A 17942-nucleotide genomic window follows, 5' to 3' on the forward strand; every position below is an offset into this window, starting at 1 on the left:
GGCAAACATGATTAATCTAGAATTAATAATGCCTAATATGTCTTGAAACATTTGAGTGAATGAGAACCATCCTTCACTTTTATAATGAGAGAATTTTAAAAGATACATGTCTCAGGAACATCCGATGGTTAGTGTAGAGCTGATCAACTGTTTTCTCCATAAAATAAACTCATTTTTTTTTTTCCATTAAATCTCAATTACGTTTCATAAACTAGAGTAGACAGTAATAAACTGGGTCTTCTACAATAACTGCAAACCATTAATGGCTGAGAACCATGAAATGGAAAAGCTGGAAAACCAGTTCAGACCCATTCTGTTGCACAGATATGTGATGCAGTCAGATATAGATCAGAAAGAGGAGACCCTTATAGTCCCTATATTTCAATGACACCTTCTCTATGCAAACTGTCGTGGAAGACTAACTGAACTACATATACAGCTCTCAAAGTCTATTCTACAGATTTCATTACTGCATACAAGGTGAAATTTTATCTGCAGCTACATCTCACAAGAGAACAGAAATGTATTTCTGTCTTTATAGGAAGAAATATCCTTAATTTAATGCAAGTAGAACTCCAGTAATAATGATTAAGCTTGTTATCATCTTCACTTACACAGCACTATTCATCTAAGATCAAGTGCTTTAAATAGGTGGAAAAGCATCGCTTCCCATTCCTAAATTCAATGCTTCTCACAATTTTGTTCAGCCAGCTTTGACCAGCTGGAGAGCCTCTTTGTCATGGTGGGCACTTTTGGTAGAATTTTTACTAAAGAGCTAAGCAGCCTTTAAAATCAGACCTTGTACTGGTCACACTAATTAGTGAACTCTTCTGAAGACTGGAACAACACTGTTTTTAGGCCACAAGACTTGAAATGGCTTCTTCAGTGCACTGAAGGAGTTAGCAAGGAAATGCACCTTACTAGAAGGTTCTTCATACAGTTCCCTGAAAATTTTGCCTGTGTTAAGACAGTAGGAGTTGCCCAGAATGACCATGGTGAAACAGCTAATCTAATTATATAGTCCATCTATTTCACCAAGGAGCTCATTAAGTAGAACATAACCATTGTCACAAGCTCACTGTCCTAATGCCTCCATTCAACGATCAGAGGTCTTGGAAATTTAATTTTTGATAAGGAAAAGTATGCAAATTGACAAGTCAGTTCAAGTTGACTTGTCCCATCAAAGTTGGTACAGATGGCAAAAATACTACCTGGCTTTGTTTGAGGTAGTCCTGGGGAGCAAACAAAACCTGATGCTCAGTTCGTGCTGGCTTACTCCTTAGTTCCATTTCCAGGTTAGGATGAGCAACTCTTGCAGGCAGCTTCACTGTTAGACTCATCAGGGCTTTCTGGCTGAACTCCATGCTGGTGTAGTCACTCAAGAGTGGTACCGTAATGGAAATGATTCCTTCTTTTTCACTTGTTACCGTTTTTTCAGGGATTTCTTTGTGTCTTATATTTATGTCTATGTTATTGGTAGACTCTTTTGACTGACAGGTGTCACACTTCCTGACTTCTACACCATCCGTAAAGTGCTCTAACTTCAAGGGAACTTTTGCCTCATGCTCTATGACATAAAGGCTGGTAGTATCATTGTCTGTCATGGCCTGAAGCAGTGACTTTGAAATGGGTTTCCAATTCGTCTGCAAGGCAAAAGGAGAAAGTATAATTTTAATAAATTACCATAGCAAAGTGCAATTGGCTATTCACTGAAATAAATATCAGAAGAATAAAGCTAAGAGATAGCCTGGTCTTGCCTATATAATATGGCTAACTGATACGTTTTAACTCATCTACATTGGTTTTATAAACATGAGTGAGAATATTTATTTCCCTAAACCTGGTCTCTAAATTGGAGAGATATATATTCAATGGGTGGACAAGGAATTGGCCTGAAGGTCACACCCAGAGAGTGGTGATCAATGGATCTATGTCCAAATGGAGACCGGTGGCAAGTGGTATACCTCAGGGGTACCTCAGGGGTCTGTCCTTGGACCAGTACTGTTTAATATCTTCATCAACAACATGGACAGTGGGATAGAGTGCACCCTCAGCAAGTTTGCAGATGACACCAAGCTGAGTGGTGCAGTTAACACACCAGAAGGAAGGGATGCCATCCAAAAGGACCTGGACGGGCTTGAGAAGTGAGCTCACATGAACCTAATGAGGTTCAACAAGTCTAAACGCAGGGTGCTGCACCTGGACCAGGGTAACCCCTGATGTGAATACAGACTAGGAGAAGAGCTCATTGAGAGCAGCCCTGCAGAGAAGGACTTGGGGGTTCTGGTGAATGAAAAGCTTGGCATGAGTCGAGAGTATGAGCTTGTAGCCCAGAAGCCAACTGCATCCTGGGCTGCACCAACAGAGGAGTGGCCAGCAGGTGGAGGTAGGGGATTGTCCCCCTCTGCTCTGCCCTTGTGAGGCCCCACCTGCAGTGCTGCATCCAGGGCTGGGGCCCCCAGCACAAGAAGGACATGGGGCTGTTAGAGCAAGTCCAGAAGAGGGACATGAAGTTGGTCAGAAGACTGGAGCACCTCTCCTATGAAAAAAGGCTGAGAGAGCTGAGGCTCCAGACTACAGAAGAGAAGGCTCTGGGATGACCTCACTGCAGCCTTTCAATACTTAAAGGGCTATTATATAAAGGATGGAGAAGATCTCTTTCCTTGGGTAGATAATGACAAGACAAGGAGGAATGGTTTTAAACTAAAAGAAGGGAGATTTAGATTAGAGGTTAGGAAGAAATTTTTTACTCAGAGAGTGGTGAGGCACTGAAACAGGTTGCCCAGAGAGGTTGTGGATGCCCCATCCCCGGAGGTGTTTAAGACAAGGTTAGAGGAGACCCTGAGCAACCTAGTGGGTTGTGTCCCTGTCTATGGCAGGGGAGGTGGAGCTAGATGATCGCTGGGGTCCCTTCCAACCCAAGACATTCTGTAATTCTATTATTAATAATTATGCAAAGTTTTTCTTGCTTTTCTGTATACTAGGGAGAAAATGCAGCGCTGATAAAATGTAGGTTTCAGGATGTACTGTTCTGAGACACAGCTTTCAAAAAGTTTTACCAATGTGCTACTACAAAAAGGCAGCAGCTTGAACAGCAGCCAAAACAACTTTTGATGTAAACCTCAGCATACAGTTTGTTACTTATCTTAATGCCATGCTGCGATCTAAGTATACCCTGGGTTACAAGCTTTTGCAAATTCTGGATCGTTAAATGGAGAACCATTTGCAATGCCAAGCATCTTTATTTTCCACTTCGATTGTTTTTCTGGGCTTCCCCACCTTTGCTGTAATATTTTAAAAATTATGGCCAGGATGGTATGTTCTGTGACATACATACTAGCCTCTGCTTTTAACTCCTCAGTTGCCCTAAACTTGTTTAAACTCTTACAGTTCTTTTGCAAGATATAAATAGGGATGTATTTTTTATTTACTTTTTTCCTATAATTTCTGTTCTGACCTGGAAAATGAGTGCGCTGTTCTTTGAAGTCTCAGCAATCCTGAATAAAATATCAGTATTTTTTTCTAAATGGCACTTGTAATGGGATGAGCAGACCCCCTCTGCACAGTCAGCATTTGTCTTGTTTTGAATAAAGACCCGTGTGATATGTACCTGCACTATCATGTTCATTATGAACAGCATCCCTAATGCTATACCTAACAAATCTAAAGTAAGCTCTGTGTGAGCTTTTGTCTTTTATAATCATGGGTAAGAAGAAAAAGCATCACTGATAGACTTTCCATCTCCCAGGACCAACACGGGCTGACAAAGCAGGACAAGGTTCTGTTCCCACCTCTGATATCCTGAGTAGTTACAATACCAAAGCATATTCTGTGCCAACCTTTGCATGCTTACAGAAATCTTCTTGACTCCTGCTGCCTTGGGCTCATGTCCTCAAATTACAACTGAGGCCCCTTTCATCTACTTCTCTTTACCCGTTACAACACAGCACTATGCCCTCACCATGCCTGCAGTCTCACTAATGTGTACAAGAGTGTTTGCAGCTCCTACTAGAAAACAGACTGTTCCTACGTAATTAAATGTGAAAAACAAGAAAGGACAGATTTCAGATTTTTTGTTTGTTTGTTATACAAAGGAAAAAAGCAATGCTGATCTGCAACTAACCTTTTGATTACCAGCTGCCTGTCAGCACCTTCTTAAATTTCCTAGCTAATGGTTCCATTCTGGTGTCCTATATTTGGACTGTGTCTGGCTGTAGATACCTTCCAGCTTCTGGTCTGGTCTTAAATTGTGCTCTTGCCTTTTCCTATCTGAATATGTAACATTGAACTCTCCGGATCCTGACTTCAGCTCAGCTTGACAATGGCATATGTTTCCTGTTATCAGTTTAATGCTTGAGAACAAGGAATTGATGCATTTCTACCTCAACTTGTCAGGATCCACGGAGAAATGTGTATTTCACTTGGTCATTTATGGAGGCTAGCTTTTTTCTGCTACACTTTTGTCCTAAATAGATAGACCTCTGCTTTGCTAAAGCTCACATTGTTTTCTTGAGAAACTAGATCTAGAAGTGTGAAACTAAGTTCAGGTCTGCCAGGAAAGTCAAAAATATATTAAAAGGAAAGCAGCACAGGTTCCTGTTCTAAAGACACGATGGTTGGCAGCCTGACACTTGGAAGATAAACTGAGATGTCCTAAAACTGGAGCAGAAGCACTTCTTATTCAAAAGAAGGAGGCAAACAGAGGAAGGTGGAAGGAAGGTCACTAATAGGCAAAAATGATTAACATGGTTTCTAGCTAACTTCCAGGCTCTTTGTTAGTCCTGAAATTCACAGAATCACAGAATCACAGAATTTCTAGGTTGGAAGAGACCTCAAGATCATCGAGTCCAACCTCTAACCTAACACTAACAGTCCCCACTAAACCATATCCCTAAGTTCTACATCTAAACGTCTTTTGAAGACTTCCAGGGATGGTGACTCCACCACCTCCCTGGGCAGCCCGTTCCAGTGCCTAACAACCCTTTCAGTAAATTCAGGTAGCTTTACTGAAACACATGGGAAATCATTGGGTAGGGTAAGGTTTGAACATGCTACTGAACTATGGTGCCTCTTGACTAACAGATGCCTCCTCAGACAGCTACCAGCTGACAAGCCAAAGCCCTGGATTGCTCCAGAAGCACGTAGAGACTGAAGGGTGAAGACTGGATTCCAGAAAATACCTTATACATTAGGCCACAATGTATTACTTATTCTCTACTTTGAGTAATGTGTTCAATTATCAGTTCCAATTGTTGAAAAGTGACTGAATATGAGAACTGAACAATTCCCTTTACATTACCACTCCCCCAATTCAACTTTTTCTTATTCTTTTAACAACTATGCCTTTAAGTATGCTCTACTAAAAGTCTCTGTCTGAACAACTCCCCAGTGTCCTGTATTTCTAATGTTACCCTTGTTTCCCAATTGTTGCAATTAGACATTTATTAGGCTGTAGTGTGAAAACAAAACAAAACAAAACAAAACACTAGTGTTGGTGATTAATAAGTCAGAAAGATCTCCCTTGTGCATTTTTTCACATCATCGGAATAGTACTTGCCATGTCTTGTATTGCACTGCTATTTCTTGGATTCGGTACACTGGGCCAGCATGATATTTTCAACCTGCAAATAAATATTTTAAGTTTACTGTCAGGTTAATTGATTTATATTTCCTATACATTTAAATTAACTGTCATTCCTACCTACATTTTATTGGTATTTTCATGACCATCAAAAAAGATGTTCTACAATGATTATTAACCACACTGCCAATTAAGAAACGAAGGCCAAGCTTGTTAGTCTGTATTGAACTGCTGAATTAGTGAAGTAAACACCACCCAACAAACAAACAACAACAACAAAAAAAAAAAACACAACACAACAAAGCAAAAACAAAACAAACAAAAATACAGATTTCTAGCTTTCATGCTGTTTTGGAGGAGGCTGTCCCTGGGACCTGCATGCTGGGATGGGGACAGCAATGTGGCTCCTGCTCTTCCTTCATGGTCTGAGTTGAGCTCTTTCTGGGACAGATTACAGTCTCACCATTTCATCTGATGCAAGCATAAACATAACTCTACCAAACTGTTTCTGCCACAGCTGTAGATGAAGGGATAATCCTCAACAACCTGCTGTAAAATCAAAATACACGTTTGTTTCAGAGCTTCATCCTCCCAGGTTGGGGGTTGTAAAGCATAGCAGGGTTCAGAGTGGAGCCATTCATATTGGTTTCATCTGGCTGCTTGTCTGCAGCCCTCTGGTCAGAGGGTTGGACTTTCCAGCTCCTTCCTTGAACTCAGGGGGTCAGAAAGAGCAAAACTTGCAGCATGCCACGAGGCTCTTCAGCATCCTATGGCTGTCACCACCATTGGGGTACATGCAGAGGAGGCCCTGGGGCTGCTGCTGAGAGCTTGGGTGAGAAGAAGCTGCCTTTCATCTTCCACACCAAAGGCATGAAGCAAGGGCTGCTTGTGAATGTCTGGAAAGCAGTGATGCTGGGCAGCCATGGCAGGGGCTGGGGCAAGGCCCAGCTGGCTCTTTCAGCACTGATCAGGCTGAGGTGAGGGGCTTTGTCCTCCCTGTCCCTTTCGGAGAGGACAGGCCACAATGTGTGTCCTGATGGGCACATCACTCCTGCCCATGTGTGCCCATCACTCCTGCCACCCTGGGTTGCTGGAGAGCATTACTCAGCATTTTCCAGCTGAGCTTCTCCCTGCCAGCAGCTGCTGTCAGAGCTGCACCAAGGGACCTGTGGGAAATGACTCATATCCATACAAAAAAAAAAAAAAAAAAAAAAAAAATAAAAAAAAAATCAACACATCTGTGAGAAACTGCACAAGGTTATCTAGGCCATCACCCTGCCTCTGTGCTGACTTCAGTGTTGTCTAGTCTTAGAGTCAAATCTAGACTTTATTAGAGGTCAGGTACTACGTCTTTGTTGAGGTGAAGCTTGCTGTGAAGTCTGATGCAGTAGATTTATCTGATCAGATTTATCTGATTTCTTCTCTGATCCTATGAAGAGAGTTTTTGTGTAGCTGGTTAGTCCCTTCTTAACAGCTTCAAATTCAGCATCTGAGGCTGGTGCTTTTTAAAGGGAGAAAAAAGGCAAGTGGCATTCTAGGATATCATAATAGTAATATGAATGGTTGTATGCAAATAAGCTTATGAGTAAATGAGCATTAAAACCAATTACTATGTAAGACATTTTTCTTTCAGTGTTAGTGCATACATGTAATATTGCACCAGCACCTCATACTAATTTGAGGTAAGAGGACATCTTCCCTTGTCCATATCCTGTAGGTGCCCTTGTTGCTCTCTCCTCTTCCTACTCATCCATTGATTTCTCCTTCCCATTATGGGTTATATGTATAATTTGTACAGCTAACATCTGAATGGGCTTGCAGGGAAATGTTCAGATGGCAACATTGGTTTCAGTATGCTGGTGGAATTCACCTTTGTATTTCAATAGAAAATGCACGATCATCATTTAGGAATGAAAGAGTAGAATAATTAAATGTACTCTTTTTATTTCCTTATACATAGCCTATTTTCTACTGGGAGAAATGATCCATGCTCTTTTCAAGAATGTTTGAGACAGGAAGTAGTCAGGTAACTCTATCAAAAGTAAAAGATCATAGGTTTTTGACAAAGTATTTTAATCAGCTTGTTACTGGTTTGTAAATACTCTCATTGTGTAAATGAGTAGAGTGGCCTTTTTGTCTGGGGCTTTTTAATTGAGTGGCTTGCACTGACAAAGAAAGGCCAGTGTTATGAAACTTAGAGTTAAGTAAAAGTGAGGTACTGCTAATAGCATTATTCAATATTCAATTCTTACCTTTTAAACACCAGAGAACAAATCACATGTGCAAAAACTAAAACAAACACCATGCTGAAGAAAATGCCAATCATAAAACCTTCAAATTCTCCTTTATCTGATGGGAAAGAAAAGAAAGAAAAGAAAGATGGAATCAAACTTATGGTATCAAGTATGAAGATGCTTTATTGCCTTCACTAGAGAAATAGGCCAAACATATGTGAAATTTAACTCATGTTCTGGTATTTCTGTAACTGAAATTTAGTTTAAACAAAATATGGGATTTCTCGTACCGAGGCTTCCAATTTTTTTTTATTTTATTTTTTTTTTATTTTTAAGAGATCTTGATACATGCCAAGCTCTTAAATACACAATTCAAAAATAAACACTGTATAGTAAAAGAAGCATACCTACTTCCCATGTAAGTGAACTCTGGCTTGTTTAACAGGTCAGGCCTCCGCTGCAGGTCTGACTTGGTAGGAAATGATTTAATTGAAATTTACATTTAACGTGTCAGGATTTTTTTTTTTATTATATATATTTTTTTTTCTGGTGGTCAAACTCCACCTGGTCATGCTAATAGTAACATATATTTATTTAGTAGATGACATGCTTCACCCATTTGGAATATTAAAGTAATTTTATCCTCAGTCAGCCATTTTTCAGGCTTCACTATGTACCTGCATCCACTATTGCTCATGTTAACAGATCTGCTCATGTTATAGATCTCTCCACCAGCCACCCCAAGACAAAAGTTTCAAAATAACATCAGGAAAGCGTGGCCAGTGCATGGCTGTGTTGCTGATAAACCATGTTTGCAAAGTGACTGCTTGCTATTTCTTTTCCCATATACTCTCCAGTAAAAAAGTTCTCTTTTAAAATTGAACAGCTACTTAAGTTTGCTTAAAAAGGTATTTGAAAAGTTACAAATTGCTTTGTTGATGAAAAAGACTTTTATGACCAAGAAACCTGAGATTAAGTAACCTGTGAAATACTGGGGAGAAGTGGAAATAGTGAGTGTAATATTTAAATTCATTGTAATTACTTACATTTTAAAAATATTACATTAACTCTGAAAGTCTTATCTTAACACATGTTCAATAGCATGGATGGAACAGAAATACTGCAGATACGCTCCAAGGGAAACACTTTGATTTATTGTGTTGTCAGGAGAAAGGATTTATGTGGAGAAAAAAATGCTGATTTCAAAGCAGGTTTTTAATTTCTTCCCTGTTTCTTTCTTCATTGCACTTTTGACTCTTCAGTTGTTTGTATTAAATGAAGGGGATATAAATACAAAATTGCTGTAATGGTAAGAAACCATAAGAATCTGTGAATACCTCAAAGTACTCTTCCTGTGACAGGTATTATTTTAGCCTGCACTTTTATTATTGTTTTGGGTTTTTCTTGTAGAAAGCTTCACTTGAGTGAAGCTATGGTCAAAATTAAAAAGAGTCTACATCAGTGTTATATTGTCTAATTGTTAATGTGTTAAAAATATTTGAGAGTCTATGTTTTAGCTAACACCAAAGTTACTCAAAACACCTTCTAGTCCTACAATCCAAATTATTTATGAAAACACTGAAAAGAACAAGTCCTAAATGATAGTCTTGGGGGACCCCACCTGGTGACTAGCTGACAGCCTCATGTAACCCCATTTACCACAACCCTCTAAGCCAGTTGTTCACCGACTGTATGATGTTTTTATCTAGCTGTATGCTGGACATCTTGTCCAGTAGTATCCTATGAGAAACTGTATCGAAAGCTTTACTGACATCTAAAAAGATCACATCATCTTGTTTCCCTTGATAAATAGATGGTTGATCTTATCATAAAAGGCAATTAAATTTGTTAAGCAGGACCTACCCCTTGTGAACCCATGTTGGCTGTGACCTATGACTGCATTGTCCCCCAGGTGTGTTTCAATAACTCCCAGAATAATCTTCTCCATAATTTTACCAGGGACTGATGTTAGACTCACAGGCCTGTTGTTACCAGGCCTGGTAAAAGTAAAGAAGTACTTTAGTTATTAGAAGAAAAAAAAAAAAAAAAAAAGATCTTATCAAGTGTCACCCATAGTAGGAACAATTGAAAGAGGGACTTTTTTATTGTTAATGGCTCAGAGGGCTAACTGGAAATCAGCTCTATGCAATTGCTCAGGATTTTGCCGAGAACAAAGACTACTGAACTTAACTAGTCACAGACAGACTATTTAAACTGGTGAAGTCTGTGATTGGAGTAAGCAGTAAATGAAGTTCTGTGAATAGCTAACATAAAAAAGGGCAGAAAATGTTTCAGAGATGAGAAACTGTAGCTAAGTCTTCTTTGTGTGTTAGGTAAAGAAATATAAGAGTTAAATAATATATAGATAACTGTAAGAGAGGAACAATTTTGCATTTGCTATCAGTAAAGTAAGGATTGGGTAAGAGATCCTGTGCATGAGCACTTTTGTTACTCCTTGAAAAGCAGGGAAAAGAGAAGGCGAAGCAAATAGTTATTTATGTAATGGTGTATAAAGCCAAGATTGATGATGGGCAACACAGTAGCATAGGGCTTCTACAGTACCGTATTTTAGAGTACTGAAAGGTTGTGAAAGAGTTGGCAGTCCTTCTCCAGCATTAGTGAATCCCGAAATCTGCACACGGTAGATGGTCTTTTCCTTAAGTCCAGTCAGACGGTAACTTGTGGTAGAAGAGTTGACACTAGCAGCTGAAAACACAGTAGGAGTTAGGGTGTGAGGCAGTTAGGTGATCTCTGTTTGCTGAGTCTGTAACAATGCAGCTGACAGGGGAAAAGGCAAAATTTTTATGCCCTGATCCATATCAGGAGGAGGCCACTCTATGCAGGTTTTCTTTGGATTATTATAAGAGGTTATTATTCTCCAACATACTTGCATGCATTTTGATTCCAGGTATAAAAAGCTTGATTTTCTAACACACCAGGATGTCTTGGTGATATGTGCAGTAGACTGTGTATAATAGGCAATAGGCCTGATTTGCTGAACAGTGGTTTTCATGAATACTCCTGGCTGTAACAGTTGAAATAAGGACAGGTTTTCATAGCAGTAAGGGAATAATGTGTGTGTTAATTCCTGTCTTTGACCATGGAAAGAGAAAAGCATCTGAACTGCCTGTAAACAATGACTGAACAAGATTTGCAAGACTAGACCTTTGCTTTACTCTCACTACTGTAATCAGTAGTTATTCACCTTGGTCAATATCGATGACAGGACGAGGGGGAATGGGCTAAAGTTACGCCAGGGGAGTTTTAGGTTAGATGTTAGGAAGAATTTCTTTATTGAAAGGGTTGTTAGGCACTGGAACGGGCTGCCCAGGGAGGTGGTGGAGTCACCATCCCTGGAAGTCTTCAAAAGACGTTTAGATGTAGAACTTAGGGATATGGTTTAGTGGGGACTGTTAGTGTTAGGTTAGAGGTTGGACTCGATGATCTTGAGGTCTCTTCCAACCTAGAGATTCTGTGATTCTGTGATTCTGTGATGCTATTACTTTAGTTTAGAAAAATGGCCATGTATTCTGCTTTATCTGCTTTTTAGGCCTCAGCCTTTCTTTCCAGATGGTGCAGTGTGTTTTCATCTAGTTAGAATTATTTAACCAACCAGTGCAGTAGAATACCTTCAACATGGCAGAATCACAGTGCAATACTGTATGAATGTAATGTCTCTGTATGAAACTTTTTTTTGTCGTGCATGACTCCGATTTACTCCCTTGTTCTGAGCAATGGACACTTACCCAGCCACTTTTTCCCTGATGAATCTGTGTAGCTGATTCTGTATCCCTGGAGAAAACCCAAACAGTCTTCAGCAGCTATTTCAGTCCACTTCACAAGTGCAGAATGCTTTGTGATATTAAGTATTGTCACATTAGTGGGGCCTGCCCTAGGAACTTAAAATTCAGAAAATAATTTAAGTTCTGCATTACTAGTTATGCAGTAGACATACAAGACTGAAACCTAGCTGCTGCCTGGAGAGATGCTTGGCTGATTCTAATTGTCATAAATATTACATCAAGGTTGGAGGAGAAAAGAGAAATCCCATAGAGTAAAACTACCTCATCTCAACCTCTTGTGGCATCCCTGCCCATGGCAGGGGGGTTGGAACTAAATGATCTTTAAGGTTCCTTCCAACCCAAGCCAATCTGTTATTCTGTGGTTAAGCAATACCCATGTAGGTAGAAAATATGCCTGACTCATTACAAACACTTTTACTCCAGCAGTCACAGCTGTATTCATTTCACGTTGCAATAGAAGACATCATTGAATTTGAATTGGAAAATCTGACTTTTGCCACTGTTAAACTTGAGTTACAAGGAGCAGTAACTCAGGGACCCTCTTTCAGTTATTCTGGTAATGTCATGTGTAATAATATCATTTCTATGGACCTGTCAGTAAGAAACAGCATGCAGGTCATTCACTGCAATTGAATCGCCGCTTAGGACCAAAGGCAGTGCTAACTGGAGAATGCTGTTAAGTCACCTGGAAAAGAAACATTGTGTAGGACTTTTTTTTTTTTCTTTTTTTTCTGCAGATAGAAAATAAAAAGAAATACAAGGGATGAGGTTATATAAAAGGGAGGAATACCTCCTTCAACTGAGTAAAAGTGGGTCACTCCAAAAGTCTTTTCATGTCTTGTGAAATTTTCACACTGACAAACATCAGATGCATGTACCATTATTTTGTACAACTTATGTGGCTTCAAATTATCTGGAAAACAAATAAACATATATCAGGTTTTACTGAAAAGTTATAAATGAAAAAAAAAAAGGAGGGAAGAAGGTCAACAAGTTTGTAGCTTTTCTATACAGCTCTTACTTTCTGAGCCTCAAAGCATAGTTTAAATTTACAGTGCATTACACCAAGCACAAAGTATATGCATCATTTCTCATTTCCTCTAAACCCTTTATTAAAACTATTTCAAAAGCAGAACAAGATGTAACACTGTTTTGCTTTTAAAAGATGACATACTTACCTATAATCCAGCTCTGGAAGGCTTAAGCTGCTGAATGAAAGGTATGAAACTGAAATGGCTGTAGAATCCTTAGTTCAAGGGCAGATATTCCTCCTCCTCCCCCGCCCCCCCAAAAAAAACTAGCATATTTAAAAGCAGGCAAAACAACTATATGTAACATGGTGCAAATGTTGCAGGAGGACCAAGGAAAACATTACATTTATTAACATGAAATTGTAGTTAAATGTTCTCTGCTGTACATAAAAGACAGTTCTGAATGGTCTTTGCATTAGTCAACTACGTGATTTTAATAAAGATTTTGAATGACTATCCTTTAAACTGACCTCTGCCTGCAGATCTTCATGCCCGATTCGGTAACCAGAGTACTGGAGTTGAGAATTTGTGCTCTGACAAGTACAGTTATGGGGAAGAAAAACAATAGAGGGGAAAGTCTGTAACAGAGCAATTTGTATTTGAAGCTAAGTTTACCAAGGGGCTAGGGAAGCTTTTTTTGTTCTCATACCACAGTGTTATCCAGCAGGTAGTGTACAGGTCTGCCTGAAATTTGGGGAAGGAGAGACCTCTTACCAACAACAGCAGCTTAGCTACATTTCTTCAGGATTTCCTCCACTTTGTTGTTTTGTAAAAATAGAAGTTGCCTCAGTGCTGGACAAAGACACAAGGCATGCTTACCTGGATCCTCCGTTTGTTCTTAAAAACAGGATGAAAATTCTTCCCTCCCCAGCCAGAAATAACCAGTAAATGAAATGGTGCCTCCATTAGGAGATGTGGTTGGTGCCATTACCTAGTGTGAAATTTCCAGCAGGTGTAGTTACTATTTTCATGCGCATATCCTCTTTACAAGTACCCCAGTCAACCACAAAACATTTTGGACTGTATTCTGGAGTCCAGGTGACAACTGCATCAGTTCCCTGAGGTTTAACATTGATTTGGCCAGGCAAGTCTGTGAACAAATGTACCATTAGAGTTGAATGAATAGAAAAGCAGTCTGTCCCTCCCCCCTTTCACTCTTTCTGTCTTTTGCTCTGAGTCATTTCAAGACTCTTCATTAAGTAGCTATTGTGAGGATGACCGGCATATAATAGTCTACACTTTTATGTCAATAAAGAAAATTTAGCAGCTAATACTTTGCAGTGGTCTCTGGGAACACCAGTGTTAATTGATGTTCGTGACCTTTAATTTCATACAATTGTATGTGTGGAAATGGTTGTTCCACGGCTCAAGAAGAAGCAGCCTGACGTTGCTAAACAGCCTCCTGAGGACTGCTATTAACAACTACATATAGAGCAAATGCGAGGCTACTTATACCTGGCAGAGGAGAAGGGGCAAATTATATATTGTAACTATGTAATTTTATATTTCATATTCTTCCAGAAAATTCAAAATGCTTTAAAAGTTCTGCAGTTTTCTAAGACAGATTATAAAACCAGGGAACACCTTCTGAGTGAAACTAATGGGGAAAAGAAACAACTTGTCAGGTAGTGTAAGAGGTGAATGTTATGGCAGACAGACAAAATTTTCCATTTTATCTCCTATCTGAAAACCAATGAGCAGAATTAAAGAAAATATCTTTACTAGCCGAGAAAAAATTGTGCACGCAGAGAAGGAATTTATCCTGAGAGCAGAGTTCATGCAAGTATCTTCCCAGTAATTCATCATAGGTATAGAGAACCTGCCTGTAAGTAAAATAAAATCTAGAACAGATACTAGGAGAGAGCCATGAAGAACAGGCAGCAATTTAGTAAACAGGTAGCTGTCAGATGAAAGATGGCTTGAGGTGAGAGTATGTGTTACATCAGAAGAAAGAGATGCTGTCAAATGTAAGGACCAAAATGAATTGTTATGCATTTGCAGGGCAAAGGAGAATGTAATGAGGAATTTGTGTTAGAAAATCTAAAAAACTAATTGTTGGCAGATATCTGGTGCTTGCACCCTTGTTCACCAATGCATTCTGTAGCTTTTAAAAAAAAAAATAAAATAAAAATAAGGAGTCATAGAATCATAGAATACCCCGAGTTGGAAGGGGGACCCACAAGGATCACAAGGGATCACCACAAGGACCCACAAGGATCAGGGGGACTCCACACAAGACCACCCCAGAATCAGACCATGTGTCTGAGAGCGTTGTCCAAATACTCCTTGAACTCAATGAGGCTCAGTGCTGTGCCCACTGCCCTGGGGAGCTTGTCCCAGTGCCCGACCACCCTCTGGGTGCAGACCCTTTCCCTAACCTCCAGCCTGACCCTCCCCTGTCCCAGCTCCATGCCGTTCCCTCGGGTCCTGTCGCTGTCCCCAGAGAGCAGAGCTCAGCGCCTGCCCCTCCGCTCCCCTTGTGAGGGAGCTGCAGGCCGCCATGAGGCCTCCCCTCAGCCTGCTCTGCTCGGGGCTGAGCAAACCAAGCGACCTCTTCCCCTCTAGACCCTTCACCATCCTGGTCACTCTCCTTTGGACACTTCTTATATTGTGGTGCCCAAAGCTGCACACAGTGTTTGAGGTGAGGCCACACCAGTGCAGAGCAGAGCAGGACAATCTCTTCCCCCGACCAGCTAGCAGTGCTGTGCCTGATGCACTCTAGGGTATGTCAGGCCCTTTTGGCTGCCAGGGCACGCTGCTGGCTGATATTCAACTAGCTGTCAACCAGAACCCCCAGATCCCTTTCTCCATCCTCCAGTCCCCCAGTCTGTATGTATAGCAAGGTTTGCTTTGTCCCAGGTGCAGCGCTTGCTCTCGTTAAACTTCATGTGGTTGATGATTGCCTAGGCCTTTAATTTGCCAAGATATCTCTGCAAGGCCTCTCTGCCCTTGATGGAGTCAACAGCTCCTCCTAATTTAGTGTCGACCACCAACTTACTTAGTATACCTTCAAGTTATGTTAAATACAAGGAATAATAGATTGCTTGGTGATGTTAACAGGAATGTTAAATTGCTTGGTCTGTTAGTTAATTTATATCAAAATCATATAACTTCTCCACCAATTTTTTGAGTAAATGTTAAAGTTAGTACCTGTTGCAGAGGAATCTGGGACAATGTAGATGGTCTGTGGAGATTCTCCTTCATTGTTATAGGCAGAAATATTAACCCTATAATAAGCCATAGAGAGATTTAGAAGAACATCTCTGCCCTTTAAAATGGTGTGATTTCGTGAGTCCTTACAATTGTTGGGTATTCTTTCAACATCAATGTAGTATCCAAGGATGTTCTCACTTTGCATTACCTAGAAAGAGGAAAAAGATTATTTCAGGGTAACGTCTTCTGCTGAGAGGGTGGTTGGGCACTGGAACAGCCTCCCCAGGGATGTGGTCATGGCACCAAGCATGCTGGAGTTCAAGAAGGGTTTGGACAACACTTTCAGATACATGGTCTGATTTATTTATTTATTTATTTATTTATTTATGGGTGGTCCTTTGGGTACCCAGGAGTTGGACTCGATGATCCTTGTGGGTCCTTTCCAACTCCAATATTCTATGATTCTATGATCTTATAGAAGTTATGTCCTGTATGGAAAATCAAGAGCAATGGAATTGTATAAACAAAACATCAGATGTAATAATGGGGATAAAATGATAATATTTCAATTAGGTTCTCAGTAATCAATTAAGCAAAGTATTTTCTTAATATTAAGAGTATTCTTAACTTGAGAGGATTTAAGCACAGTTTTAAGTGTTTTGCTTAACTGGGATCTTAGTTACGTGCATCCAACTAGTCATAGCAGCAGTGAAGCAGCCGTAATATTCTCTACATTTCACTGGAACACATACCCCTCATAATTAGGAATTTGAAAGTTAATGAGAGGTGTTGAATTGAAGTTTATGCCTCTGGGAATGTTCATCTACTAGACTTTGTTAGATATCCAGTTGCTTTGAGGATAAATGCTGATAATTACACTACAACCTTGGAATACGTTATATAGCTATTGATACAAATTTTTAGGTGGTAATGGTTCACTTATTATTTTATTGTATTAATCTTCATGACAGACCAGAAAAAGAGTGGACAGAAATTCAAACCACTGCAGTCTAGATAGAAACTGAATGAAATACAAGGAAGTCTGGGAACTGTGCAAAAATTGCATCTGATATCCAGTGTGTCTATTATTTCTTAGTCACCTTGGCAGTGAATTAATAGTGTAAAGAGAACACTAAACTAGGAGGTCAAGTTATATTAGTGAAATAATTGGATAAATTTGAACTAACATAGATGGTCAACAAATATAAAATGCAAAGACATACATGCTGAGAGGGATTTCTGCTAAAGGTGGAAGTTCTTAAAATGGAAATGAAAGAAGTTTATCCCAGCATTTGGAGGGACGAACCACTATCCTTATCTGAAGTTCTGGCGAAGCTGCTAGGGGAATAGCATTATGGTTCTGTCACCAGACTTTGAAAGTGGAAAATATTTGTGTGTAGGAGAAATGATTCCTAGAATATGTTGCATATGAGGTCTATTACACAAGAAGAATCAAGCAGAACTTAACTTTCTGAAATTAACAACATGAGACTGGAAAAGGCAAGCACTGTGAGGTGCAGCAGGAGATCTCATACTATTTCCATTGAAGAAAGCAATATGTAATGCCTGCTTGGATGTTCAGAGCTGAAGCCATCTATCTTGTGTCTTTTGGTCTAAACTTTGTAGAGCTTACACATGGAACTTTAACAAGAACAGAGGAGCTAGCCTCTACAATTTTAAAGCTGTTTTGTCTCTTTTTTTTTTTTATTTCAAAATGGCTTAAACAAGTAAGGCAGAAGATTTTTTTTTTCTTCTCCATTTACCATTGTAATTTTTGAGTATACTCCTTTTCTGTGCTTCTTCAATGTTTGCTGAAGCCATGTGGACTTTAATCTTATTTAGTATACTAGATTAGTGGGAGAGATTTCCTGAAAGAAGGTGCTAGCCTTGATTTTGTATTTAATGTACACATTTTTTACTCAAAGCTCTTTAGTGGAGAATGCTTTCTTGTCTTAACATTTAAATTGGCACGTACAATCCACTTCTTTATCTCAAAATGAATCATCTACTTTGCAGTTTTACCTTCTTCTCAGGAGATAAAGGAAAAGAAGGGATATCTCATCCCAATCAGAAGCGTAGGTGTCTACTTCCTCTGCTATTTTTTTTTTCTTTCCCTTACAAAAACCACATGGGGTAATTA

At 39.6% G+C, this 17942-nt stretch overlaps 1 protein-coding gene across 2 annotated transcripts in view; it reads right to left on the reverse strand.

Annotated features, from left to right (window-relative positions):
* Window positions 1-522: 522 nt before the first annotated feature.
* The window catches only part of LOC101798654 (interleukin-6 receptor subunit beta), a 36495-nt gene continuing 19075 nt past the window's right edge, over window positions 523-17942 (reverse strand). For both annotated transcript variants that reach the window (XM_038171196.2, XM_072031445.1), the window contains exons 9-16: window positions 15800-16010; window positions 13581-13739; window positions 12409-12531; window positions 11562-11714; window positions 10378-10521; window positions 7834-7930; window positions 5558-5621; window positions 523-1643 (exon numbers count right to left, since the gene is read on the reverse strand). In XM_038171196.2, the coding sequence (XP_038027124.1) occupies window positions 1158-1643; window positions 5558-5621; window positions 7834-7930; window positions 10378-10521; window positions 11562-11714; window positions 12409-12531; window positions 13581-13739; window positions 15800-16010 (1437 nt within the window). In that variant the 3' untranslated portion in view covers window positions 523-1157. The remainder of the gene's footprint in view (window positions 1644-5557; window positions 5622-7833; window positions 7931-10377; window positions 10522-11561; window positions 11715-12408; window positions 12532-13580; window positions 13740-15799; window positions 16011-17942) is intronic.

Source organism: Anas platyrhynchos, chromosome Z (genome assembly GCF_047663525.1).
Source record: "Anas platyrhynchos isolate ZD024472 breed Pekin duck chromosome Z, IASCAAS_PekinDuck_T2T, whole genome shotgun sequence".
Classification (NCBI taxonomy): Eukaryota; Metazoa; Chordata; class Aves; order Anseriformes; family Anatidae; genus Anas; species Anas platyrhynchos.